This window comes from Juglans microcarpa x Juglans regia, chromosome 4D (genome assembly GCF_004785595.1).
Source record: "Juglans microcarpa x Juglans regia isolate MS1-56 chromosome 4D, Jm3101_v1.0, whole genome shotgun sequence".
Lineage (NCBI taxonomy): Eukaryota > Viridiplantae > Streptophyta > Magnoliopsida > Fagales > Juglandaceae > Juglans > Juglans microcarpa x Juglans regia.
In genome coordinates, this window is record NC_054600.1 from 7,784,903 (window position 1) to 7,812,619 (window position 27,717).

Below are 27,717 nucleotides of genomic sequence, written 5' to 3' on the forward strand. Positions count from 1 at the left end.
CAACAGTATGATTAGTCGCATACCAATAACTATTTTACCTTCTAGTATTGTACTTATTGATAGTGACAAAGACCCTCTTTATTCTATAATTTAAACATCTTATTTATAAATATGCAAGCTTGATTAGAAAAAAAAATTGAGGAGAAACTCTATTTATATACATCTTGAAAGGCATTCTCACGCGCTAGTTAGTAATTAATGGTTTGCGTTCATTAACAATAATTTGAAACTTAATGACATTAACCTATGTTAAAGTTCAAATGACAAGTCGAATCTTAATAAACGCGTATGAAGCTCATTTGTATAGTAATTTTCTTGAAAATAATCTCAAGCTTGACTTGATCTGATACATTTTAAAGAAAATCAAAGATGACTGCTACATCCACAAAGAAATTATACAAAAACAATGCTGGCGTGACTTCATTTGATTCGTTAGTTATATTTTATAATAAAAATAACTTTACAATTTGACGAATCACATCAAACCATCTAAATTTGTGGGATTGTTTTTATGTAATCATTTTGTAACTAAAGTATTTCTCAAAATCAAAATAAATAATTTAGGATACCCTTAGTACAAAAAATAAAATAAAATAAAACCCTACCTAGAACACGTGATGTGCGTGTGCTTTGATGAAAAAAGTGGTACTTTAATTCAGATCGAGTAGATTAGTAGCCAATAAATAGAGCTTTACAAAAACTACATGATAATCAAGGTTTGTCGAGTTGGAGAGAGGAATCATTTGAGTTGGGTGACTTGGAGACAAAAGCTGGCCCGATGTCATGGATTCGTATGACTTTTACCTCCCTTTGCTTCTAAGCCATGTCGTGTCTCCAAACTTTATTCATCATGATTGCATGAATATTATCGAAAGAATTTTCTTTTTTATTTTTTTTTAATTTCTTGAAAGAAAACATTCTTGAATTTGGTTGGTCTGAAAGAAAAGTTAAAAACAATAGGAAGCAAAGGAAATGAAAAGGCAGATCAAAAGCAGCACTTGATCATCGTGATCTTATTTGATGGTAAATTCATACCAAAGACAGAATATTAAGGACCATGCATGCTAATTCTCTCCTCAGTTTTACGTAATATAATTAGAATGAGAGTGATTGTTTATACCTGAAGAATCTCCTACACATGTACAAATGTAGCCACCATGGTGGCTGCAGGTCTTGGTATCTTAATTAGTTTAGTTTTGCCTCACCAATTATATTGATCTTACACCTTGGAATGGGATATAAAATGAAGTTAATACAACTATATAGCGATAAATTCTTCTGATCATCGCAAGCTATTGAAGGAATTTCTCAAATCTGAGTCATATACAAACGTGAGTCAACTAGAAAAGGTTATTGAATAAAAAATATATCGTTTTTATAGCAACATCAACACACACACGTCCATACTAACCATGACCCATATGCACAAACATGTGGTCGTCACCAGCTATTGTCAATATTGGTGTGTGATCAGGTTAAACTCCTTTATTAGTTTTTAGCAATGATGCGCTACAAGAAAAACGAGCAGTTGTGACGGATTATTTGTGACGAGAATGACTATTTACGATGAAAACAGATTAATTTTAACAAGAAATAGTCATTTTTACAAGAAATAACTAATCACAAATAAGTAATTTTCTTGTAGCGTGGATGTACAGTTTGATTTCAAACCAAAAAGAAATCACAGAAACTTCTTCACCCTCAATGATCAATAGAGCTAACTAGCTGGTTAGAATCCTTCAAATTTCTGTTACCTTAATAATTTGCATTAAGTACTATAGAATATTTCTTTCTGCAATCAACGATAAAAGCATCTCTAACAGTGTAGATTTATACTGAATCTTGAAAATTAATGTTCGAAAAATACAACCAAATTGTTCTATTCTAGAATATGTTTTTTAGGTGTAAAAAAGTTGATCTCATTAATGGGTTGTTGAACATATATATATAAATTAAGTAGATGGTTGATATCATGTTTACATAATGACCCATATATCTTTTCCAAAGCAGATTTTAACCCCTTTTGAAAATATTATACAATTAAAAAAGAGAAAAATGACTAATTAATGCAATCCCTTAGAACACTCAAGGGCTTGAATATATTAATTAACAGAGACAATATTAAAATAAGAATCTTAATTTCACTTAAATTTTAGGAGAGTTTGTAACATTATCGTCCATACTAAAGATCCAAAAAACTTTTCAACAATATATGACTAATATAATTGTTCAATACAAGATTTCTTTTAGGATAGCTTAATCATGTGATGCTGAAACTAAAATCCATAATCAATATAATGTTGTGAATGTTGGTTGATATTAAGGATTAACACAAAGAGAGATAAGAAAGATCAGTGCATGCACGGGTTGTTGGCCGAAAAAACAGTGGCGATGGAGGAGCTGGACATGGTGGAGCTGCTTGATGCATGGCACGATGTCTTCAATGGTGGCGGGAACAATACAGAAGTAAAGGAAGGGCATGCAAAGAAATATTTCACAAAAAAACTAAAAAATAAAAAGAATGTATCCAAGATAACTACTAATTAAACAGGTGTGAATATTGGGGGAGGAGAAGCCGGAAAATGAAAAGGGTGGGGAGTGGAAATCAGGGGGAGCGGGAAATCTAGAGCGAGAGGAAGAAAGAAAGTATATGATAATGTATTACCATTTTTGCAGTATATAAGAAAGTTAGTAAATCCAAAAATACCAATGATAAAGAGAGAGATAGAGATACTATTTCTGCAACTTTTGCTTTGCCTTTTTAGTATTAATAACGCAAAGAAAAAGAAAAAGGAAAAGAAAAGGAAAAGAGTGAGCGGGGGAAATCAAGGAAATCATGAAAGTGGTGAACAACCAAAGCCAGCGGCGATCAAGGCGGTAGGCCAATCACGTAAATTTATTTACGAGTTAGTCAAGAGAAACGGGCAAAAATCACTTACACTCATAAGAAAAGTACCAAAGAAAAAAATAAAAAAGTAGATAAGGTGGCAGTTTCCTAGGTGGTCACTAACATTGTTTTTTGGTAGGACGGACAACACCATATCCAACAAAGTAAAACTCTTTATGTTTTTTTTCCTTTTTCTTTTTTTTTAAAGGGAAGGGAAGATTCATAAATTTGGTAGCAAGCTGTGGATATGGTCCGAGTTGGCCTTCCATTTTGTACAGAAACAGAGCCTGCAGAAACCGCCCATGTTAAATACGTTTATTATCCGAGTATAAATTACACACAGTAGAGGGGAAAAAAACGCAGTAAACTTCGAGCGTGAGAGAGAAGGCACTTTTTGTAAGGTCTACGGACGCTTTCAGCCCTCATTCAATGCTTTCCCGAACTCCCCACCCCCTTTTCTCGCAATTCCACCATACATTCAGTTGCTCCATCCTTCCCACCTCTGTTCCTTTCTCAAAGTATCCTTGTATTCAGGTACGGTTTCTGGGATGGAGAAACTGGAAGAAAGTTTTGGGTTTTTTTCTGATGAAGTCGTTTCTTTTTTGGTTTTTATAAATGATTTAGATTTTCTGTGTGTGTGTGTGGTCTGTAGGCAGAGACGGAAATGGAATGCGTGGAAGCTGCGTTGAAGACCAGTTTTAGGAAGGAAATGACGGTGAAATCGACCCCACAGTTGGTTTTCCAGGATTTGTCGCCTGGAAATGGGCAAAATGGCGTGGGTTGCGACGATTTTTTTGTGGACGAGCTCCTAGACTTGTCTAATGAAGATGGGTTTGTGAAGGAAGAGCCGGCAGAAGAAGAAGAGGAACAAGAGGAAGAAGATAAGGGCTTTGTCTCTGTTTCCCATCAACAGGACCACCAAAATTCCAACAAAGACGAGTTTGGCTCCGAACTCAGCGTTCCGGTACTTCCCTTTCTTTTAACCCTTGTCTCTTAAAATACAAACGGACGGTTTTTTTTTTAAAGGAGTTTCATGGTAGTTATTGACCCAAGGTATCGTCTTTCTGAACAGACCGATGATTTAGCGAACCTGGAATGGCTGTTTGTCGAGGATTCTTTTCCCGAATTCTGCACTCCTTACCCAGCCGGAAGTTTAACGGAAAAGCCTAAGAACGAAGGGCCGGAACCGGAACTGGTAAAGCCGTGTTTCAAGACTCCTGTTCCAGCTAAGGCTAGAAGCAAGCGCACGAGAACCGGAGGCCGAGTTTGGTCCCTTAGGTCCCCGTCGCTGCCCGAGTCGTCCTCGAGTTCAACCTCCTCGACCTCTTCCTCGTCCCCTTCAAGTGCTTGGCTCATATACCCCACGGCGGCCCAGAAGGCGGGACCGGTCGAGACAGTTTATTCGGGGGAAAAACCACCAGCGAAGAAGCAGAAGAAAAAAACGACGCCGGGGGAGCCGGCGTCAGTCTCTGTTGGGGCCCAGCTACCGAGGCGGTGCAGCCATTGCGGTGTCCAGAAGACACCACAGTGGAGAACAGGTCCGCTCGGAGCGAAGACGCTGTGCAACGCTTGTGGGGTCCGGTTTAAGTCCGGTCGGCTCCTGCCCGAATATAGGCCCGCTTGTAGTCCGACTTTCTCAAACGAACTGCACTCCAATCATCACCGGAAAGTGCTGGAGATGCGGCGGAAGAAGGAGTCGCCGGGCGTGACCCAGTCCGATTTGGCTGTCCCTGCGGTGTCCAGTTTTTGAGAAAAAACTCTAAAAAAAAAAAAATCTCGTTAAAAAACAAAAATTTAGGGAAAGGGAGAAGATTAGGAGAAGAACCGGAGACACAGAGTGAACCGGGTTCGAACGGGCCATAGTTAGTGTATATTCTTTCCATGGTGGGTGAGTTAGAATGTTTTACTTCAAGGAATGTAAGTTGTAACTTAATTAGGGAGACTTCAATATGTAACTTTCTTTCTTTGTTTTCTTTTTCTTCAGATATTATATCCATTCCTATATTGGTATTTGAGAGAGAAATTGTTACCCCTTTTATTTATAAATGATTTGTTAGGACAATATATTTTTTAGTTGAGAATTCAAATTGAATTTTTTAAAAAATTTATTATATTTAGTAAAATATTTGATTTAGATGATAAATTTTAAAATTTAAATATTATCATTTAAGTAATGTAAATTTCGTACATTATGGCTTGACGCTGTAATACTATAATTAATTGATAATCATATTCAGAAATAATACTAGCGGTTAGGGAGTTAAGATAAATATATAAAGTAAATTATACAATATTTATTACTTAATTTATTATTATCTAAAATATTTATACATGATATTTAAAGTTTATTCAAAAGAAAAAGAAGAGACATTAATGGTAGGAGAGAGATTTTGAGGGAGATGTAAAGAGTTCAATCTTTAGTTGGTATGGCCGTTGGAAAGCAAAGACATCGTGGGTGAAGATGTGTATGTATGCATGTGGCTTAGGTAATTGGTGTACCTAGAAACCCCACCACTGGAAACTGTTTGTGCTTCGTTATTTCCGAACTCCAAAGTGAGAGAGCCTTGTGCACTTGTGATTATGTCCGGTTGTTCAGCCACTGGCCCCTTTCTTCGATTCCAACGTAATATGGGTTTTGATGCTGTTTTGGACCATCCAATATCCCTTTTGACCAAATTCGAAAGGCACTCTATATAATGATTAATATATATATATATATATATATATATCTGTGTGTGTGGTTACTGTCAAATAATTATTATGTATATCATATAAAAAATAAAAATTTCCTGTACAGTCATTTTTATGTACGCTTTATGTATTTTATTGATGTGATTAACTACATATTAAAAAAAATTGACGCAACTAATCATATTTATAAAATGTACAAAAAATATGTAAAAATAATTATACCTAGCAAAACTCAAATTTAGAGGGTTGCCACTCACTCCAACAGTCCGGCCTCTTTGAGATGGCCAACCACCCTTATGAATGGGGTCAATTACTATGACGGGTTGTTTGGGAGCCAACCATGTGGGTGAGATTGTATTCTATCTCACATAATGGGATATATGATTCCTTGCCGGTGGCTGAATCGTCTCCTTTGAGTGGTCGGTTTTCATCTCAAGCCTGATTTGGATAGTGAGTTGAGACGAGAAGAAAATTAAATAAAATATTATTTTTTAATATTATTTTTATTTTAAAATTTGAAAAGATTGAATTGTTTATTGTATTTTATTTAAAAATTTGAGAAAGTTGTAATGATTAGATGAGATGAAATGAGTTGAGATAGTTTCACTATCCAAACCAAGCCTAAGAGAATGGCGTCTATTCATGTCATGGGTTAATTGGTGTGGTTGAACACATTCGGTTTCTAGTTATTTTATTATGATATTGTGACATTGAGTATCTATGCCATTTAAAATTACACATTATTTTGTAAATGATAAAAAAATTTGTAACCCTAACATAATGAAAGAATAAATAGAGGAGAGGTAATAAAATAACAGAGTGGATGTGAGGCGAGAAGGATGAGACATGGGTTTCCAATCAATGCTCCATTTCATGGTCCATTTCTCTGCTTCCATTTTTATATTTTTATTCTAAACTGTCGACAAGTTCACTCCTCAATATTGTCTCTGCCTTTGACAGTTGCACTTACGCAGATGTACGTAATAGATTTGATAGTAATCAAATTTGTAAAATCAAACTTGTATTGATGTTGGGGTTTGTGAAGCATTTGTTCATTGAAGTCCGTGTGTTGCTGGGAATATGTTCATGAGGAAAAACTAGTGTGAAGATCCTTGCATCTCATCTGGACGGTACAATGACACAGAAACTCGGTTTCAAAAGCTAAGTCACTCTTTCTACTTCACATTAGCCAAGAATGCATAATGAAACTCACGAAGATCAAGTTAGTTCTCTTTTGAAGTCACTGATAAGTGAGAATTTCTTGGGAAAACTGGAGAAGTTCTTACCCAGAGAATGGTGGTATATATAGGTAATCCGTTGTTGGTGAGGATTACAATGAGACTTTTACTATTATCAGTGTAGCGAAAAAGGAACAAAAAGTGTAATATATATGCATTTATTACAAAACTAAGCATCTCCCCCCGCCCTCTCTAAATTCCCTACGTTCTCTCTTGAATTCCACAAAACCCTACCTAATCATCGGATTGAGTAACGCTTCTCTCCTTTTCTTGAAGGCCCAAAGGTCATTTTTTTTTGCATTATAATTTTTTAAAAAATTATAACGATGAGATGAGAATTTTATATCTCATCCCACTTGTCAAATCTATTATTGTCTTCTCGCGATAGAAGATGCATTCATGGCAGGATTGCGTACGTTGACCGTAGATCTTCAAAACCTAGCTTGAAACATCACCAATACATAAACATGACATGAGTCTCATGTGCCGCCTGCTGGGTGGTGTGAGTCTCACACACTCATCATAATTTTGAGGGTTTCAAGGCCACTTGCACGCCACCTATGGATTCTTTAATCTTAGTCTCTAATTAGATCTTTTCAGATCTATCCTATCCACTCCATCCCTGTTGGAGCATGGGTGAGTTTTTGGTATGACTAACAATTTAGACCATTCGATCTCAACTATCTAACCATGTTCCTACTTTTCTTAGCAGAGGATCCAGAGGAAGAGGAAGTGAGATCTCAATTGAATGCACCTCAATCCTTAGCTCCATAGTCCACTCGGTACAGTACATATAATCACCCTTTATAATGGTTCTCACATTGGCTTGGCCAGACAACATGTGCCTAGCTAGATTCATTGTTTATTTCTCAATTTTTATTTAATGTGATGTGTTTTAAAGTCGTGTTTCGCACACCTTTGGGTCAATATCCGACAACTCAGGTCTTCGAAAATAGATATGCAAAAAGGAGAAAAGACTGCGGCTTTGAGAGGGTAGCCGAGGGACCGGGTAACCTTCGATGTCAAAGTTAGTAAATATTTCTTGGAAGTTTATAAATAAGTGAAGGAGTCTAGGGATTAGAGAGATATTCTCGTACTTGGGATCTGTTATTTATACCATATGTCTGGGGGTAGATCATGCCTGCTCCCATGAAGTCTGCATTCCCCGTACTGTTCCTTGTGTTAGAACCTTTAAATGCAGCGTGACTCTTGCGACGACATCATTAATGTGGCGTGTTGCCTAGGTAGTGGAGTCATTAATGTTACGTGGTTCTTCGACCTCATTCTTTCAATCTGTCTCACCTCTGGTCCGTGCATGCCTTCTTTGTCAATAGATCAATGGCTCCCCATATATCATGCTTACTATACGGGTGGGTACTTGAGGACTGGACACTACTCGAGGGGTCTTTAGACCGACGAGTCCCATCCCTGCAGTACCACTCTTCCTACAGATTGTGTTCATAGGAGCTTTCCTGTGGGCCAAGTTATGGACTATTTATCCTGGGCTGAGCTTTTGATCTTACTTTTCTATTATACTCAGGCTTTTTGAGCTTGGTGGGGGAAAATCCCCTTACAGTGACCCTGCCAATTCTCACCGGGCGAGTACAGTGGAAATTCTTTCATTATCCGACCCCGCCTTTCTACTAAGGCCGAGATCCTTATTATGCCGCTCTGAAGCCCTGGGAGGCTCCAGCTAATTAGTGTTTTTGGCAACATTCCTACCTTCCTTGATGGGCTCACCTTTTCATAATGTCTTTTAAAGTTCATTAATTAGCCTGTCAGGCGGCTTTCCGTGTTGGCGTCGCTTCGTAGACTGCATTCCCGGAATTCGAAGTGGCACGTATTCCTTCTGTTGCCATGATGTTGTGAGAGCCTAACCTTCACTTTCTCCTTATATAACATGGGACAGGGGCGTGGTTTCCTCCCACTATGCTGTCATTACCCTGTTATTTTAGCTTTCTCAATTTTTCTTTCATCCGACCAATCTTCTTTGCTACTTTGTACTCTGGCGGTGATGGCCTCCAAAAAATTTGTTCAACCCAATGTTTCTAGTGGGGGCTTCGTTGATACTGGGTTGTTGTTTGGGGGCAACAGATGGCACTCAACTACCACCAAATCTATGCTGGCCTCCTTGGCTCTCACTTACCAAGCACCAGAGTCTGCCTCATTCGAAGTTCCTGGCCCTGATGAGGGTGCTGTCGATGCAAAGGGTCATTCCACTAGGGTGGCCCTATGATGTAGTTCTGCATGTGGTCTAGGTCCTTGTAGTTCTGCGGCTTTATGATGTAATTTGGTACTTGTAGTTCTGCGGCTTTATGATATAATTTGGTCCTTGTAGTTCTGTGGCTTTATGATGTAATTTATTCTTTGTAGCTCTACTACTTTATGATGTAATTTGTTCCTTGTAGCTCTCAGTAATCAATAAAATCATTTTTCATTGATTGTACCTGGCTATATGGTTTATGCATTCTTCTCGCTATATCTCTTCCTTTTTTTAAGGGATGACTTGGGTGGATTTCGGTTGCAAGGGTTCACCACACGGCGTTTCCTGCAACCCACCCCACCAGTGCTTGGTCAACACTTGACGACCCTGTCTGTTGGCGGGCTCCCGGTTTGTGCTCTTTTTGTCAGCCTTAGCTGTGTGTTCGTCTTTCTAACGCGTATTTTCGAGGCTTCATGACTTTGCTTGTGGTGTAGGCTCTTTCTGTATTTTTCTTGTCATACTTTTGTTGGTCGTGTAACTGTGAGGAGCCAAGGCAACCTTAAGCCCGACTTCTCGTTATAAGAATTAATGTTGTAAACCTGGGTTCTCCCGCCTATGCCGCATGGTGCTTGTTGACGATGCTTGTCTTGACGTCCTGCGTTGCCGTCGCTTGTGCTAGCGATGTCCTCGTCCTTTACTTCATTATTTGGGCAGTCCGTAGACTTGGCCTGCACTCCATCAGGGAGAGGTAAGGTTACCTCAAATTAGCCTACCCCTTTTCGTTCCTCAATAAGGTAACTTCTTTGGACAGCTGTTGGGGCAGTTCGCTCTTCCACTGTGATAGGAGTCAGGGTAAATTTTTTCGGGCTGCCACGAGTAGGGCCCTCTCTTTTCTACAGGAGAGATAAGGCGGCCTTTAGGCTTACCTTTCCTTATAGGGTCTCGTAGAGAGGTAAGTTGTTCAGGCCTCTGTTACTAGTCCCGCTCTCGCTCGTTGACATCAAAGGGGAATGTAACATTTTGGGTCAGGCTGGCACTGGACCCACTCTTCCCTCTCAGTGGAGGTTAGGGTAAGTATTCGAGTTAGTGTTTTAAATTTCGTACCGAACCGGCCGGTACGGCCGAAATTTTTCGTTTCGGCCGTCCGGCCAGTACATGTACTATATCTGTTCCGTACCGGCCAAATACCGGCCGGTACCGGTCGTACCGGCCTGAATTTCGGCCTGTACCGGCCTATATTTCGGTCGGTACCGGCTAATATTTCGGTCTGTGTTTTTTTTTTTTTTTTTCATTTTTTCAAACTATAAGCTTATTTTTTAACCCCCAATTTAGATTAGACTATTTATAATTTATATATATATATGTATTTATATATAATTTATTTATATATAGACTATTATTTTAGAATATAATTTTTATATATATTTATATATATAATTTATTCATATATCGACTATCCCGAAACGCTATCCCGAAACGGTACCGGTACCGAAATATTTCGTTCTAGTGCCTTGACCGGTACGGCGTCCGGTACGGTATTCAAAACATTGATTCGAGTTACCGCAAGGGCCAAACCCGCACTCCATCATGAGATGGATAAGGCAACATTAGGGCCTACCTTTCCCTGTGGTATCCCGTGAGGAGGTAAATTCGGGCAGCGATATAGCTGGCCGTTCTTCACCATGATAGAAGTTGGGGTAAGCTGTTTGGGTTTCAGGGGGGGCATAACCCGATCTCCAACATGGAGGGGTGGAACAGCCTTCGGCCTTGTTCTCCCCCTTTCTCCCACAGGAGGTATGTTGTTCGGGCAGTTTGAGACTGGACCCGCTCCTGCTAGTTGATATCACAGGAAAGGTAAGTGTTGGGTCAAGCTGGTGCTGATCCCACTCTTCGTTGTGGCGGAGGTCAGGGTAATTTATCTGAGGAGCCGTGAGGCTGTCCCGCTCTCCGTTACGAGAGGGATAAGGCCACATTTGAGCCAACCTTTCTCTATAGTGTCCTTCAAAGAGGTTCGTTCTTCTGGCAATCCGTGATTGGACCCGCACTTGCTTGTTGATGTCCGCAAGGAAGGTAAGTCTTTATTTTCGGGTCGCCGAAGGTTGACCCACACTCTACCAGGGGAGGGACGAGGCAGCCCTTAGGCCTGCCTTTCCCTATGGTGCCCTGCGAGGAGATAATTTGTTAATGACCTTGTTGTCGTAGACTTCATTAGCCGCATCCCTTTTTTTTTTTTTTTGTTGATGTTTTACTGGTAATAAGAAAGTGTTAAGTGGATGTTTTGCATTGTCCAAAAAAGCCACATTTTCATTAAATATAAATAAAGTACATGTTGGATGAAGAGGTATTACAAAATTAAGGAAAACGAAATCTCAAGCTGGGGAGGTCGTCATCTATCCTTCATCCTAAAGTCGTGCACCGCCCCTTGCCCCTTTGAGACCGGCAGAGCAAGTTGTGGATGGAGGTTTGCCATGGCTCCTTTGGTGGTATACCCGACCTATTCTATCTTGGTAATGTAGTCCAAGGCGGGCCCTCCATCCTTCCATCTTAGCTTCTAGACCTTGCATTCTCTTGCTAAGAGCTGCTCTCCTCGAATTTCCTCCAGTCCCTAGGGAGTCGAGAACTTCATCCTGAGGTGGTAGGTCGATGTGACAGCCCTTAAGGTGTTGAGGGTGGGCCTCCCGATAATGGCGTTGTACGAAGACAGAGTTTTCACTAGCAGAAAGTTGATCATGATAGGGGTTGTGCTAGGGCTACTTCCCACGATGACGAATAGCGTGATTGTCCCCACAAGTTGGACAATGCTTCTGGAGAAACCTTTTAAAGGCATGGGGGCAGGCTGCAGTCGGGCGGCCTCTATGCCCATTCTTTCGAAAGCTTCCCAAAACAGGATGTCTGCAGAACTTCCATTATCGATGAGGATTCTGTAGGTGGTGAAGTTGGCAACAAGCATAGTGACCATTAGTGTGTTGTCGTGGGGGTACAGGACCCCTTCTTCATTAGCCTCCAAAAATGAGATTGTCGAGGTAGGGTCACCCCTCCGCTGTTTGGCGGGATAATACTCAACCAACTACACCTCGTGGTACTGGGCCCGTCTGGCATGTGCCTTCTTACTTGAGGTGATAATACCCCCGCTTGCGAATCTTCCAGCTATAGTTTGAATTTCTGCTTTAGCGGCGATCTGGCGGCGATTCCCTTATCATCGATCGCTGTTGAGGGCTGTTTGCCTACCTGTTCCGGTTGCCTCGGTCCTGACTGCTTTCTCTCAACCTTCCCTTTCTCTCTTGCTCTAGTCTTCGGGCCAAGGAGTGTCGTTGCTTCTGCTGCTGTGCATATTCCCTCTTCCTTTGCGGGGAGAAGCAGTCTTTCGTATTGTGTGAGGTGGATTGATGGTGTGTGCAGTAGTGGCGTGTTGTCCCCTGATCGTATTCTTTTTTATGTGAGCTGGTCATATCATCATCTGGGCCCCTTTGTCGGGACTTCTTCCCGCCTCTTTTCTTGGGAGCCCTTCTCCCATTTTCCGTGGGGCTTGGCCTTGGTTGGGACCTTCACCCTCTTTTTGGCACGCTCCACTTCCTTCCTTCGTGGCTCCGTCAATACTCAAAAAGTTTCCTCTGCATTGAAGAAGTTGTCGGCTTGGTCCATAAAAATGTCGCGGGAGTTCTGTTGGCCAGCTCTGCCATAAACTGAGACCATGGCCAAACTCCCCCCACGAGCGCTGCCAAAGTTATTTTCTCATCTTGATTGTCGGTGGTCATGCACTCTTTGTTGAACCGACATAGGTATGACTTCAGGCTTTCATCCTCTGTTTGTTTGATGGTGAGGAGATACGTAGCTGGGCGCCCCCTCCTTTAACTGGACATGAACTGGATTAGGAACAGTCTGGCCAGCTCATCGATGCTGTCCACTAACATAGGTATGAACTGCTTGTGACCCGAACCATGCACCTGCCGACCCTTTTAGGGTTAGCAGAAATGCCCTACAAGCTACTTCTCCAAGGAAGCCATGCAACGTCATGTGAGCTCTAAATGTTTTCAGGTGCTTAAGGGGGTCCCTTCCTCCATCATATATGTCCATAGTGGAGACTCGAAACTTTGGTGTAAAGGCACCGCCATTACTTCTTCAGTATAGGGTAGACCCAAGCTTGTGAGCAACTGGTCTATCGTTAATGATGTACCCACCATCCTTACTATCTCTTCATATTTTCCTTTGAGGCTGTGGAGCTCGTCCTGCATATTCTTCTATTCCTCTTCCTTGTTAAGTCCCGCTTGCGTGTTTCGAGATCCCACGTGCTCAGTGTCACTAGATCCTACCCCGCCATCCTGCTCCTGTTGGGGTTTTCTGAACTTCTCATTCTCCTTGCAGAGTGTTTGTACTTTGCTAGTTAGTTTTGCTATCCATTCCTCCATAGTCTTAAACCTTACTTTCATAGCATCTCCTATGTCTCTCCTGAGTTGTTCGGAACGGGTTGTCGCAGGCATGAGAAAGACACGCAAGATCTATTACGATCCCACAAACGGCTTCACTATTAACATCGTGTTTTGCACACCTTTGAGCCAAGCTCTGACAACTCAAGTCTTAGAAAACTGGCCTGCAAAAGGGAGAAAAGACTGTAGCTTTGAGAGATATTCTCGTATCTGAGATATGTTATTTGTACTATGTGTTTGGGGGCAGACCGTGCCTGCTCCCATGAAGTCCGCATTTCTCGTGCTGTTTCTTGTGTCAGAATTTTTAAATGCGGCTCGACTCTTGCGACAACGTCATTAATATGGCGTGCTGCCCGGGTGGTGGAGTCATCAATGCATCGTGGTTCTCCAACCTTCTTCTCTTAGTCTGTCTCACCTCTGGTCCGTTCATGCATTCTCTGTCAATAGATCAATGGCTCCCTGTATATCATGACTGCTTTGCGAGCGGGCACTTGAGGACTGGACACTGCTCGAGGGGTCCTTAGACCGACGAGTCTCATCCCCTACAACACCACTCTTCCTACAGGTTGTGTTCAGAGGAGCTTTTCTGTGGGCCAGGTTTGGGACTATTTACCCTGGGCTGGGCTTTTGACCTTGCTTCGCTTTTATGCTCAGGCTTTTTGGGCTTGGTGTGGGGGGGGGGGGGGGGGGGGGGGGAATCCCCTTACACTGTGTTTTCCAAAATAAGATTTTTAATTCGAACACCCCACCTCTCTTCTATTTTCGAATTTACATTATTTAGAAAAAAAACTCAATTTGCATCTACAAGAAGAGATGCTCTCCATGCAATCTACTCGTGGCTTTTCTTTCTTTCTTCTTTTTACCAACACTTCATATTTAGGTCTATCCTTTTACGATCTCACAGACAGCGCCACTGTTAACATCATGTTTCGCACACCATTGGGCCAAGTTCCAACAACTCAGGTCTTCGAAAACTGGCCTGCAAAAGGGAGAAAAGACTGCATCTTTGAGGGGGCAGCTTAGGGGCTGGGTAACCTCTGATGCTAAAGTTAGTAAATATTTCTTGGAAGTTTGTAAATAAGTGAAGGAGTTTAGGGATCAGAGAGATATTATCGTACCTGAGATATGTTATTTATACTATATGTCTGGGGGAAGACCATGCCTACTCCCATGAAGTCCGCGTTTCCTGTACTGTTTCTTGTGTCATAATCGTGGCGTGGCTCTTGCGACATCATCATTAATATGGTGTGCTGTCCGGGTGGTGGAGTCATTAATACATTGTGGTTGTCCAACCTCCTTTTCTCAGTCTATCTCGCCTCTAGTCCGTTCATGCATTCTCTGTTAGTAGATCAATGGCTCCCTATATATAATGACTGTTTTGCGAGCGGGTACTTGAGGACTGGACACTGCTCGAGGGGTCCTTAGACTGATGAGTCTCATCCCCTGCAACACCGCTCATCCTACAGGTTGTGTTCAGATGAGCTTTTCCGTGGGTCGGGTTAGGGACTATTTACCCTGGGTTGGGCTTTTGACCTTACTTTGCTTTTATGCTCAGGCTTCTTGGGCTTGGTAGGGGGTGGGGGAAGGGGGGGTGGGGAGGGAATCCCCTTACACTGTGTTTTCCAAAATAAGATTTTTAATTGGAACACCCCACCTCTCTTCTATTTTCGAATTTACATTATTTAGAAAAAAAACTCAATTTGCATCTACAAGAAGAGATGCTCTCCATGCAATCTATTCGTGGCTTTTCTTTCTTTCTTCTTTTTACCAACACTTCATATATAGGTCTATCCTTTTACGTTCTCACAGACAGCGCCACTGTTAACATCATGTTTCGCACACCTTTGGGCCAAGTTCCAACAACTCAGGTCTTCGAAAACTGGCCTGCAAAAGGGAGGAAAGACTGCATCTTTGAGGAGGCAGCTTAGGGGCTGGGTAACCTCTGATGCTAAAGTTAGTAAATATTTCTTGGAAGTTTGTAAATATTTGAAGGAGTTTATGGATCAGAGAGATATTATCGTACCTGAGATATGTTATTTATACTAATTGTATGGGGGCAGACCATGCCTGCCCCCATGAAGACCGCGTTTTCTGTACCGTTTCTTGTGTCATAATCGTGGCGTGGCTCTTGCGACATCATCATTAATATGGTGTGCGGTCCGGGTGGTGGAGTCATTAATACATTGTGGTTGTCCAACCTCATTTTCTTAGTCTATCTCAGCTCTAGTCCGTTCATGCATTCTCTGTTGGTAGATCAATGGCTCCCTGTATATCATGACTGCTTTGCGAGCGGGTACTTGAGGACTGGACACTGCTTGAGGGGTCCTTAGACTGATGAGTCTCATCCCCTGCAACACCGCTCTTCCTACAGGTTGTGTTCAGATGAGCTTTTCCGTGGGTCGGGTTAGGAACTATTTACCCTGGGTTGGGCTTTTGACCTTACTTCTCTTTTATGCTCAGGCTTCTTGGGCTTGGTAGGGGGTGGGGGAGAGGGGGGGGTGGGGAGGGAATCCCCTTACACTGTGTTTTCCAAAATAAGATTTTTAATTGGAACACCCCACCTCTCTTCTATTTTCGAATTTACATTATTTAGAAAAAAAACTCAATTTGCATCTACAAGAAGAGATGCTCTCCATGTAATCTACTCGTGGCTTTTCTTTCTTTCTTCTTTTTACCAACACTTCATATTTAGGTCTATCCTTTTACGATCTCACAGATAGCGCCATTGTTAACATCATGTTTCGCACACCTTTGGGCCAAGTTCCAACAACTCAGGTCTTCGAAAACTGGCCTGCAAAAGGGAGAAAAGATTGCATCTTTGAGGGGGCAGCTTAGGGGCTGGGTAACCTCTGATGCTAAAGTTAGTAAATATTTCTTGGAAGTTTGTAAATAAGTGAAGGAGTTTAGGGATCAGAGAGATATTATCGTACCTGAGATATGTTATTTGTACTATATGTCTGGGGGCCGACCATGCCTGCTCCCATGAAGTCCGCGTTTTCTGTACTGTTTCTTGTGTCATAATCATGGCGTGGCTCTTGCGACATCATCATTAATATGGTGTGCTGTCCTGGTGGTGGAGTCGTTAATACATTGTGGTTGTCCAACCTCCTTTTCTCAGTCTATCTCACCTCTAGTCAGTTCATGCATTCTCTGTTAGTAGATCAATGGCTCCCTGTATATCATGACTGCTTTGCGAGCGGGTTCTTGAGGACTGGATGCTGCTCGAGGGGTCCTTAGACTGATGAGTCTCATCCCCTGCAACACCGCTCATCCTACAGGTTGTGTTCAGATGAGCTTTTCCGTGGGTCGGGTTAGGGACTATTTACCCTGGGTTGGGCTTTTGACCTTACTTCGCTTTTATGCTCAGGCTTCTTGGGCTTGGTAGGCGGTGGGGGAGGGGGGGTGTGGAGGGAATCCCCTTACACTGTGTTTTCCAAAATAAGATTTTTAATTGGAACACCCCACCTCTCTTCTATTTTCGAATTTACATTATTTAGAAAAAAAACTCAATTTGCATCTACAAGAAGAGATGCTCTCCATGCAATCTACTCGTGGCTTTTCTTTCTTTCTTCTTTTTACCAACACTTCATATTTAGGTCTATCCTTTTACGATCTCATAGACAGCGCCACTGTTAACATCATGTTTCGTACACCTTTGGGCCAAGTTCCAACAACTCAGGTCTTCGAAAACTGGCCTGCAAAAGGGAGAAAAGACTGCATCTTTGAGGGGGCAGCTTAGGGGCTGGGTAACCTCTGATGCTAAAGTTAGTAAATATTTCTTGGAAGTTTGTAAATAAGTGAAGGAGTTTAGGGATCTGAGAGATATTATCGTACCTGAGATATGTTATTTATACTACATGTCTGGGGGCAGACCATGCCTGCTCCCATGAAGTCCGCATTTTCTGTACTGTTTCTTCTGTCATAATCGTGGCGTGGCTCTTGCGACATCATCATTAATATGGTGTGCTGTCCGGGTGGTGGAGTCATTAATACATTGTGGTTGTCCAACCTCATTTTCTCAGTCTATCTCACCTCTAGTCCGTTCATGCATTCTCTGTTAGTAGATCAATGGCTCCCTGTATATCATGACTGCTTTGCGAGCAGGTACTTGAGGACTGGACACTGCTCGAGGGGTCCTTAGACTGATGAGTCTCATCCCCTGCAACACCGCTCTTCCTACAGGTTGTGTTCAAATGAGATTTTCCGTGGGTCGGGTTAGGGACTATTTACCCTGGGTTGGGCTTTTGACCTTACTTCGCTTTTATGCTCAGGCTTCTTGGGCTTGGTAGGGGGTGGGGGAGGGGGGGGGGGGTGGGGAGGGAATCCCCTTACACTGTGTTTTTTCTAAAATAGGATTTTTAATTGGAACACCCCACCTCTCTTCTATTTTCGAATTTACATTATTTAAAAAAAAAAAAAAAACTCAATTTGCATATGCAAGAAGAGATGCTTTGCATGCAATCTACTCGTGGCATTTCTTTCTTTCTTCTTTTTACCAACACTTCATATTTAGGTCTATCCTCATCACTTTAAAACATTTAAGGTTTTTTCAGCTTTTAACATCAACTTGAAAGCACAATATCCTGATATATAATGTTAAAGAAATGCTATAAAGAAACTTTACACCATATACTTCTTCTTAACCAACATGTAATTTGTCATTTTTGTCATTCTATTTAAACACATACATATTTAAACATTAAGATAGAATGTAAGCAATGACAAATTACTTATTGATCACGTGAAACTGTGTGATGTAAAGCTTTCATATAGAATTTCTCATAATTTTATGGTGTAGGCGGGCATGTTTTTGATGCAAGGTGTATTAATATAAAATCATTAATTACTAAGTGAATGCTATACGTCAATTCTCATGCTTAAGATAGAGTGCACTATAACACAATTGAGTTTTTGTGACGGTTTTGAATTTGTAACAGTCTTGAAATTGTCATCGAAAATCATTTTTTGTGACGGTTACAGGAAAATGTCTCTAAAGGTGGACAAGAAATGGTTATACGTTCGAAATATAATAATATTTCGTTCAAACATAACTCAGATGATATCGCTTTGGATTGAGTACATGCGAACGTATAAAATGTTACGTTTGAACGTTAAGCCCACTTACGTGCGAACATGTAAGTTATTCGTTTGAACGATTTAGTTTATGTTCAAACGATAGTCATTAACGTTCGAACTGAACTGTTTTAAATTTAAAAATGGAATTTCAAATTAAAAAAGACTGAGAATAGAAATACAAAAATATTAGATATATTAAATGATATTGTTCATTACATAAAGTATACAAAATGAAACATATTAAAATATAAATATAAAATACGATAAAAGTACATCAAAGCTCATAACGAGTTGTTTACAAATGTATGAAATTCTTCTGTCAATGTGTTGGCCTTTTCGTTTAGGATATCTAAGCGATGACCAACATCGGTGACACTCTGTTGTACTGACCTGATCTGTCGATCGATGTGTACAGTAATATGTAAGACTGTCGCATCAGCCCAAGTAGGCTGCGCATCGAGTCAAGTAGGGCATGCATCTCCTGCAAATGTACCCATTGGCTGTTGACTAATACTCCCACTATGGGGAGCAACACCGGCCCTAGTCTGGGTCGAAAGAACAAGATCTGGTGTAACAATGTTTTGAATACCGTACCAGAAACCGTATCTGTCAAGGCACTGGAACGAAATATTTCGATACCGGTACCGTTTCGTGTACCGTTTCGGCATAGTCAATATATGAATAAATTATATATAAACATATATATATAAATTATATTCCAAAATAATAGTTTATATATAAAGAAATTATATATAAATACATATATATAAATTATAAATAGCCTAGTCTGAATTTGAGGTAAAAAAATAAGCTTGTAGTTTGAAAAAATGAAAAAAAAAATTGAAGGCCAAAATTGAGGTTGGTATTTGGGCTGGTACGAAACATATATGGTACCTATACCGGCCCAGCGGCCGGTACGGCAAATATCGGTCGTACCGGCCGGTACGGTACGAGATTGAAAACAGTGTGGTGTAGGCCTAGGCTCACACCGAGCAATGTCCATTCCTTTTCCAATGCTCTAACTTTGTGAGGTCATGTTTAGGGAGTTCATCTGCTTAGTCAACTACTCATCTGCTTGGGATGGCACTATTCGGTTCAGTAATAGCTGAATAATGATCACCCAATATGGTAGGTTGTTACTAGAGATGATGCTCGCTCATAATGGATCCTCTCAAATATCCCCAGTGGCAAGTCGATGGGCTCTCTATGTGTCACTCGTATGAGGAACTGTGCGCGAGTCCGACTGAAAGTGTCCTTATGTGCCACAGGACTCACATTTGTTGTAACTATGAGATGTAACATGCAGAAAATGGCAGCAACAACGTCTGAGAGAACGTGTTCTTCTTATCGAATGGTGTGCAATATCTCCTAGTGAGGATGAAGAAATCCTCATCACGATCATCATCTTGAGGCTGATCAGTCCCTTAGCCCTCCGACAAGTCTACATCTCTGGCCATAGATTCGACTAGGCCAGTAGATGATGCAGATGTGCCTACATCTAGTGCGTCCTCAGCCTAAGCATCTACTCTAGTCAACGCCTCAGATACACGATGGACCCCAAGTAGCTTGGCAATGACATTCGTCGAAACTTCGAATTGAACACAATGTACAGTTACAGTGTAAGATGATACATCCTGAGGCATGGGCAACATCTCTATGTAAAACTCGAGGACCATGGAGGGGTATATCCTCCCCCTTAGTGCGCCGATGTTGGTCCAACATCTAGAAATAAAGATGGACCTCAGATTCTACTCCTCCCATGATAGCTCGTCGAACTTGTTGATATACACTTTGCGTTTGGCCATAACAATTCTATAGCCTATCCAAGAAGTGTCCTGAATTCCTTCCCTCTCCTGTTTAGTTGTCAAAGGGTGAGCCATATTCTGTAAAAAGAAAAAATAAAAGTATACATATATATAAAGGGAAACAAATTAAATCTGTTCTTAAATACGTTCAAACGTAGAACTTAACGGTCAAACGTAAAAGGAAAACATTCGAACATGTAGGTAATAACTTTCGAACGTTACAAGTCAAAAGACCCACAAAACGTTACATTTGAACGTTACATGTAAATACGTTGGAACGTGCTAGTGCATTCGAATGTATTTAACTTAACGTTCAAACTTATGCAGGTATACGTTCAAACATTATGACTAAAAAGTCCCACGAGACCCTTGCTTCAGAATTTGAAGCTGTCTCTTGAGATGTGAGATTCGAGAATGAGAGTGTGAGGCAAATCTGTTTGCCAAGGTGGTCCAAACTTGTCGAGAGGTGGTCAGTCCATAAACCGTAGACAAGACCTTCTCAGCTAATGTGGCATTCAACCATGCCTAAATGAATTGATCCTTTTTCTGCCATAGTAAATAGGTAGGATTGAGATCAGATGTTGTCTTCCCAGTATCATTAACAAGAAACTGAGAAGGACAAGGTTCTGAGCCATCAACAATGCTCAAGAGATCATGGCGGAGTACGGGAATGAACTGAGTAGTCCAATTGAGATAATTGGTTCCATCGAGTTTGACAGATACCAATGAGGTGATATTAGGAATAACAAAAGTAGGGGAGGAAGTACTTAAAGAGGCCATAGAGGATCGGGTGGGATGAGCCAGAGGGGCTCTGATACCAAGCTAAAAGAATTGAGATGGTTGATTCAATTGAATTCAGCTCTACGTATGTCTTTGTATTTATAATGATATATGAGAATATACAGATAAGGTAAAGCATTTGAAATACAAAATTTTAAATGTTACAACAACTAGATAAACATCAACTAGATAAAATGACAGCTATTTCTCCTAACCTTCCTACAATACTTTTGGAACTGCTCTAGACTCCTCAGAGTCTGTTACGTGATGTATATCTTGTCTAACAGTTCGGAGTACAGATGATCGTTCAAATGTTGCCAGGGGACGTTCGGACATTAAACTCATAAATGGCTGAGTCGACTCTGCTATTTCCGATTTCCTCAAATAAGTCGTTAATCTTATAATGACCATCGTAGAAATAAAATATACACAGAGTGTAGACTATATACGTTGTCCATTTGGCCATTGGCCACTCATGGTGGCTAGAAAATTAAGTTACAAATCCTACCTTAAATGGGTTCGGTTCATACCGAATCCCCCTAAAAATGTTTTAAAAAAACATAGTAAAAGGGAGAGAGATGGACACTAACATTTTATGTGACAGTTGTGGTGGCGATTGACAGCGGCGTGTGACGAATTTGATGGCTGAGTGGGACGGTTTGAATTTTGGATGTGGGTTGAAATGTCGTTCAACATTTCGACGCACTACATATATACAAGTAACGTGCGAATGTTACGACTAATACATTCAAACATTATGTTTTTTCTCGTACCATACGAACGTGTGTTGTAAACATTCGAACGTAAATTAAATGAATTTTTTATATATAGTATATTCATATGTAAATATTATATATAGTATATTTTTCTAGATATACAACGATTGGAGTAATAATATATGGACTTAGTATATATAGTAATACAATATATAGTAATATGTATACTAATCGTATTATAATATACTATATAGATTACTATACTAACTATATAGATTAAGAACTTGAGGGAATACATCTGGGACCACCCTTAAAGCTCTTCAGCATAAATGGATTGACCAACAGGTTTTTCATAGCTAACCAACATAAGCTTCCCAATATACTTCATTTTCTTTTTCTATAGGTTATCTTTGTTAAAGAATCATATTATAATATACTATACAGATTACTATATTAACTATATAGATTAAGAACTTGAGAGAACACCTCTGAGACCACCCTTAAAGCTTTTCAGCATAAATGGGCTGACTAACGGATTTTTCATGATTTATCAGCACAAGCTTCACAATATACTTCATTTTCATTTTCTGTAGGTTACTAACTATATAGATTACTATATACTATATAATTTACTATAGTATTAATATATACTATATATACTATATTATCTATATAGATTACTATAATAACTATATAGATTACTATACTAATTATATGTACTATATTATCTATATAGATTACTATACTTACTATATATACTATATACTATATACTATATTACTATATTAAACTATATATACCATATGCTAGATTACTATATATGCTATAAACTTTTTTTTGAAATCATATATACTATATTAGATTACTATACTAACTATATAGATTATTATATACTATATAATTTACTATAGTAACTATATAGATTACTATACTATATAAACATATAATATATACTATATACATCACTATACTATATAATTATGTTATATATACTATATAACTATAATATATAAACAACGTTCGAACATTAAATAAATGTTTGAACATGGTAGGATTTACGCTAGAACGTTATAACAAATATTCGAACCTTAATAAAACAAATGGTGGGAGCTTTACAACATTTATTCTATGTCATATACATGAAACTTAATTAATTACATTCACATGTCAACAAAATTACGTCCGAATGCTATTTTGGTACGTTCGAACCTGAAGTAATTAAGTTTGAACATTTCAAAAAAAAAATTGATAGGACCTTTCTTGCATTAATTCTATGACATATATGGGGATCTAATTTCAACTATGTTCGCATGTCAACAGTGTTACGTTCGAATGTTATTTTGGTACATTTAAACGTGTAATAATTAAGTTTGAACGTTTTTTAAAAAAACTGGTAGGACCTTTCCCATGTTAATTTTATGGCATATACGAGGACCTAATTTCAACTACGTTCGCATGTCAATAGTGCCACATTCAAATGTTATTTTGGTACGTTCGAACGTGGAATATTTAAGTGCAAACGTTTTTTAAAAAATTGGCGGGACCTTTCTTGCTTAAATTCTATGGCATATACAAGGACCTAATTTCATCTACATTCGCATCTCAACAATGTTACGTTTGAACGTTACGGTATGGTATGTAAAAAGAGATTGGAAGAGTGAAATTGAAGGTAGTTATTGTATTGTTTATTTTGATTTGTTTATTTTGAAGAAATATTTGTTGTGTTTATTTATTTATTATGTTTATTTTGAACTAATTAATATTGTGTTTATTTTGAAGGAATATTTGTTGGAGCTTGTTGAAGGTTGTGAGATAAAAAGTTTGTGATTTTAGCTAGGTATATTTCTAAACTTGTATTGTGATTTAGTAGATTACATTGGGATTTGTGGGATTATATTGTGTTTATGTTGTGATTTAGTTTGGGATTATATTGGGATTTATGAGATTATATTGTGATTTGTTGGATTATATTGTGATTACGTTGTGATTTATTGGATTATATTGTGAATTGAGGGATTATATTGTGATTTGTGGTATTATATTGTGTTTATGTTTTGATTTATTTTGTAATTTTGTTGTGATTTGTGGGATTATATTGTAATTATATTGTGATTTATTGGATTATATTGTGATTATATTGTGATTATGTTGTGATTTATTGTGTGATTATATTGTGATGTGTGGGATTATATTGTGATTTGTGGGATTATTGTGTGATGATTATTATTATTTTGATAGGAAATGATAGGAAATTAAAACAATACTAATTATGAATAAAGAATAAAGAATACTAATCTTAGAATAGATTATACGTAATTAATAATAAATACTAAGATTAAAACAAATAAGTAATTAATAATGTATACTAAGATTAAAACAAATAAGCAATTAATAACATATAATAAGATTAAAAAAATAACTAATTAATAATCTATACTAAGATTAAAACAAATAACTAATTAATCATCTATACTAAGATTAAAAAATACTAATTATGAATATATAATAAACAATACTAATCTTAGTATAGATTATACCTAATTAATAATCTATACTAAGATTAAGACAAATAACCAATTAATAATCTATACTAAAATTAAAAAAAATAACTAATTAATAATTTGTACTAAGATTAAAACAAATAAGTAATTAAGAATGTATACAAAGATTTGAAGAAAAAGTGGAACAATTAATGAAATTTCGAGCGAACAATTTTTGGTAAAAGTTGAGGAAAGAACAAGAGAAAACAAGGCGTAACGGAATTAAATTGTACTAACCAGAGTATTTTTCTTTACTTGCCATATTGGTCGTCATATATTTTGCGACATAGTTCAAATGTAAATGCATATAGAGAAGAATAGTTGTGATAATATACTAGAGACATTTATAAACTTTAACAAAAAGACGAATGCCACAATTAAGACGTGGAAAGGTCTTGAGAGAATGAGAACTAAGCATAATTTTCATTTGTGGGTGAAAGGCAATAGGGTGGTTATACTGCATGCATGTTTTATGGTGATAAGGGATGAGAGGATGGACTTTTGCAAATGGTTGCAAGGTGTGAAGTTGCCAGACGGTTATGCTTCAAATCTCGATAGATGCATGAGCCCTGATGAATGAAAAATAAGTGGATTGAAAAGTCATGATTGTCACGTATTTTTGCAGAAATTCTTGCCAGTAGCAATTCATGGGAAGCTGACTTCTAATGTACGTGTCGCCATAACAGAACTATGCATGTTTTTTGGGTTGTAATCGGTCCAGTCCGGTCTGGTTTAAAACAAAATTTAGGACTGAACCGGTATGTACCGGTTTTACATTTTCCAAAAACGATTATGCACCAGTTACCCTCCTAAACCAGTACTTCCGGTTTTACCAGTTTCCAGTCTGATCCGATCCAGTTTTCTAGTTTTTTTAAATGAAATTTGTTATTAAAAATCTGTTTATAAAAACAAAAACTGCTTTAAAAAAATATGTTTTATACTTTTATTCCAAAATCTGTTACTATTACAAAAATTTGCTTTACTAAAAAAATCTACTTTATAAAAAAAAAAATCTAATTTACTAAAAACTGTTTTTCAAAAATCTGTTTTACTAAAAAAAAATTTGCTACAAGCCTATAAATATAACTACTACAAAAACTGGAAAAAAAAAATCTCCAATAGAAAGAAAAATCTGTTATGGAATAAAATAAGTCAAAAAGTCTAAATTAGAAGTCCAAAAGTCCAACAAATTATAAGTCCAAATTCAAAAGTCTAAAGTACAAGTCCAAAAGTAAAAAAAGAATTACAAGTCCAAAAGTCTAACAAATTACAAGTCCAAATTAAAAATCCAAATTAGAAGTCCAAATTACAAGAACATCTAATAAAAAACTTTACAACTAGAACAAATAGCTATGCACCAAGCCACCAACTCCAATACTCCATTCAACAAACCTTGCAATTGTATGAAAATAAATCAAGCAGTTAATTCCAATAAAAAATTAGTAATTACATTAAATGGAAAAAAAAAACTTAAGAAAAGATGTTATATAAGTTGACCTACCTTAAATTTAATCATCTCCAACCAAAGAAGTAGGTCTTGAAGAACTCCCTACGTCTTCCATGAGCTCTACACAAAAGGGAGAAAAAATAATAAGCATAATAATTAAAACAAATTACTAATATGATATACATTTTAAAGAGAGTTAAAGAAAATGTGAATGATGCTAACCTGTATCAAATTTCTCAAACTCCTCAACAACATCTATTAAAGTGTGAATGTTAATCGGGGTAGAAGAGCGAAGCCAATTTTGTGTACAAGTAAGAGCTTCTACCATGAGTGGAGATAGGCTACTGCGAAAAAGATCAAGTACTCGACCTGCTATGCTAAAAGCCGACTCAGAGGCCACTGTAGATATCGAAACTGCAAGAACATCCAACGCAACTCTTGAAAGCACGCGGTATCTAATGGAGTTAACATTCCAGCAAGTCAACAAGTTGAATTTCGCATCATCTTCTTCACACTTATCAAATAAATACCTCTCCAGTTCAGACTTACTCTCCAAACAGTTCTCCAACTTCAAATGCTACTTAATTTGTTCATAGATAAATGATCTGAAATCACCTTGACCTACCCCAACTGTTGAACTTGTAGTACTAGCCCTTCTCTCGCTTGATTAGCTCATAGTTTTATCTTGTGCCCCAACATCGCTTTTGTCATTTTCACAATAACAATCGTAGAAATGAGTCATGACATCTTTAACCTGATCCACTAACATAAGAACTTTCGAACTATTATCCTCATATATTCTTTCAAAAGTAAATGCTAGACAACGTATTTTATATCTAGGATAAGAACCAACCCAACATATAACAAAAGACTCATTTTTTCAATATTTCTCCAATACTTCTCACATTTAGATTTCATACTAAATTCCATTGTCCTTAAATTATGAGACCCTTCCACACATTCCAAATTAATTGCAGCTTGAATTGTCACTAGCTCAAATACAAAATAGTTGCAAGTGACATAGTTGGCTCCCGAGAACACAAGGTTGCATCGTAAAAAAGTTTTAGAAATTTTACAAACAACCTACTCTTATCCCAATCATCTATGGTTGGAGACCCTAACTAGGATGCCTCTCATTTACCCAACTCACTAACACCATCATCATCCTCATTATCATCCTCCCAACGCTCTTAACATATCCCAAATCTTCATCCCCTAGCTGTTGAAATGCTTTTTAAAACTTTTATGCCCTATCCAACATCATATAAGTGGAGTTCCAACGAGTTGATACATCTAAACATATGCTACTTTTACAAGTAATATCTTCATTATCACAACATTGCTTAAATGTGTTCCACCTTTATGGAGATGATTTCACATATTTCACAGCCCTTCTAATTCGTGCAATTGATTGATCATATTCTTTCAACCCATCCAAACAATCAAGTTCAAGATATGAGCACAACATCTCACATGCAAGAACTATGTTCCAAAATCATATCATTTCTATTTTTTGTCTTCTTTTTATATATATATATATATATATATATATATATATATATATATACGAAACTGCCCCATTATTTGAACTTGCATTATCGAGTGTAATTGTAAATATTTTGGGCCTCCCTCGTACAAGCAAACACATTTCAATTTTTTTACCTTACAAAAATTGATAATTGTTTTGTACATTTTCGAATCTTCATCAATAAAATGTGCGGTGAGATACATGTAGTTAAAACTTTTCACGGATGTCCATATATCCCTGGTTAGACAAATGCGCTGTCCCTTAAGAGTACTTTTCAACTTGTCTTTCTCTATCAAATAAAATTTAAAAATATCTTTTGCAACCATTACACGTGATGGAATCTCATTCCATCTTGATTGCACAACAAGCATAAATTTCTTAA

At 38.4% G+C, this 27,717-nt stretch overlaps 1 protein-coding gene and 1 long non-coding RNA gene across 3 annotated transcripts; one reads left to right on the forward strand and one right to left on the reverse strand.

Annotated features, from left to right (window-relative positions):
* Positions 1 to 3,148: 3,148 nt before the first annotated feature.
* LOC121260764 (GATA transcription factor 5) lies at positions 3,149 to 4,900 on the forward strand. Of its 2 annotated transcripts, none has more exons than XM_041162777.1 (3): positions 3,149 to 3,421; positions 3,544 to 3,851; positions 3,960 to 4,900. In XM_041162777.1, the coding sequence occupies exons 2-3, from the start codon at positions 3,552 to 3,554 to the stop codon at positions 4,635 to 4,637; spliced, it is 978 nt and encodes a 325-aa protein (XP_041018711.1). In that variant the 5' UTR covers positions 3,149 to 3,421; positions 3,544 to 3,551; the 3' UTR covers positions 4,638 to 4,900. The 2 variants fall into 2 exon arrangements, with proteins under 2 accessions (XP_041018711.1, XP_041018710.1); XM_041162776.1 differs by having other exon boundaries at positions 3,150 to 3,421; positions 3,540 to 3,851.
* Positions 4,901 to 25,610: 20,710 nt separating this feature from the next.
* Positions 25,611 to 26,070, reverse strand: LOC121258988. Its single transcript, XR_005939493.1, has 3 exons — positions 26,030 to 26,070; positions 25,862 to 25,927; positions 25,611 to 25,752 (listed from the first exon to the last, which is right to left on the reverse strand). It is a non-coding gene; the product is annotated as an uncharacterized LOC121258988 (long non-coding RNA).
* Between the last annotated feature and the right edge of the window lie 1,647 nt (positions 26,071 to 27,717).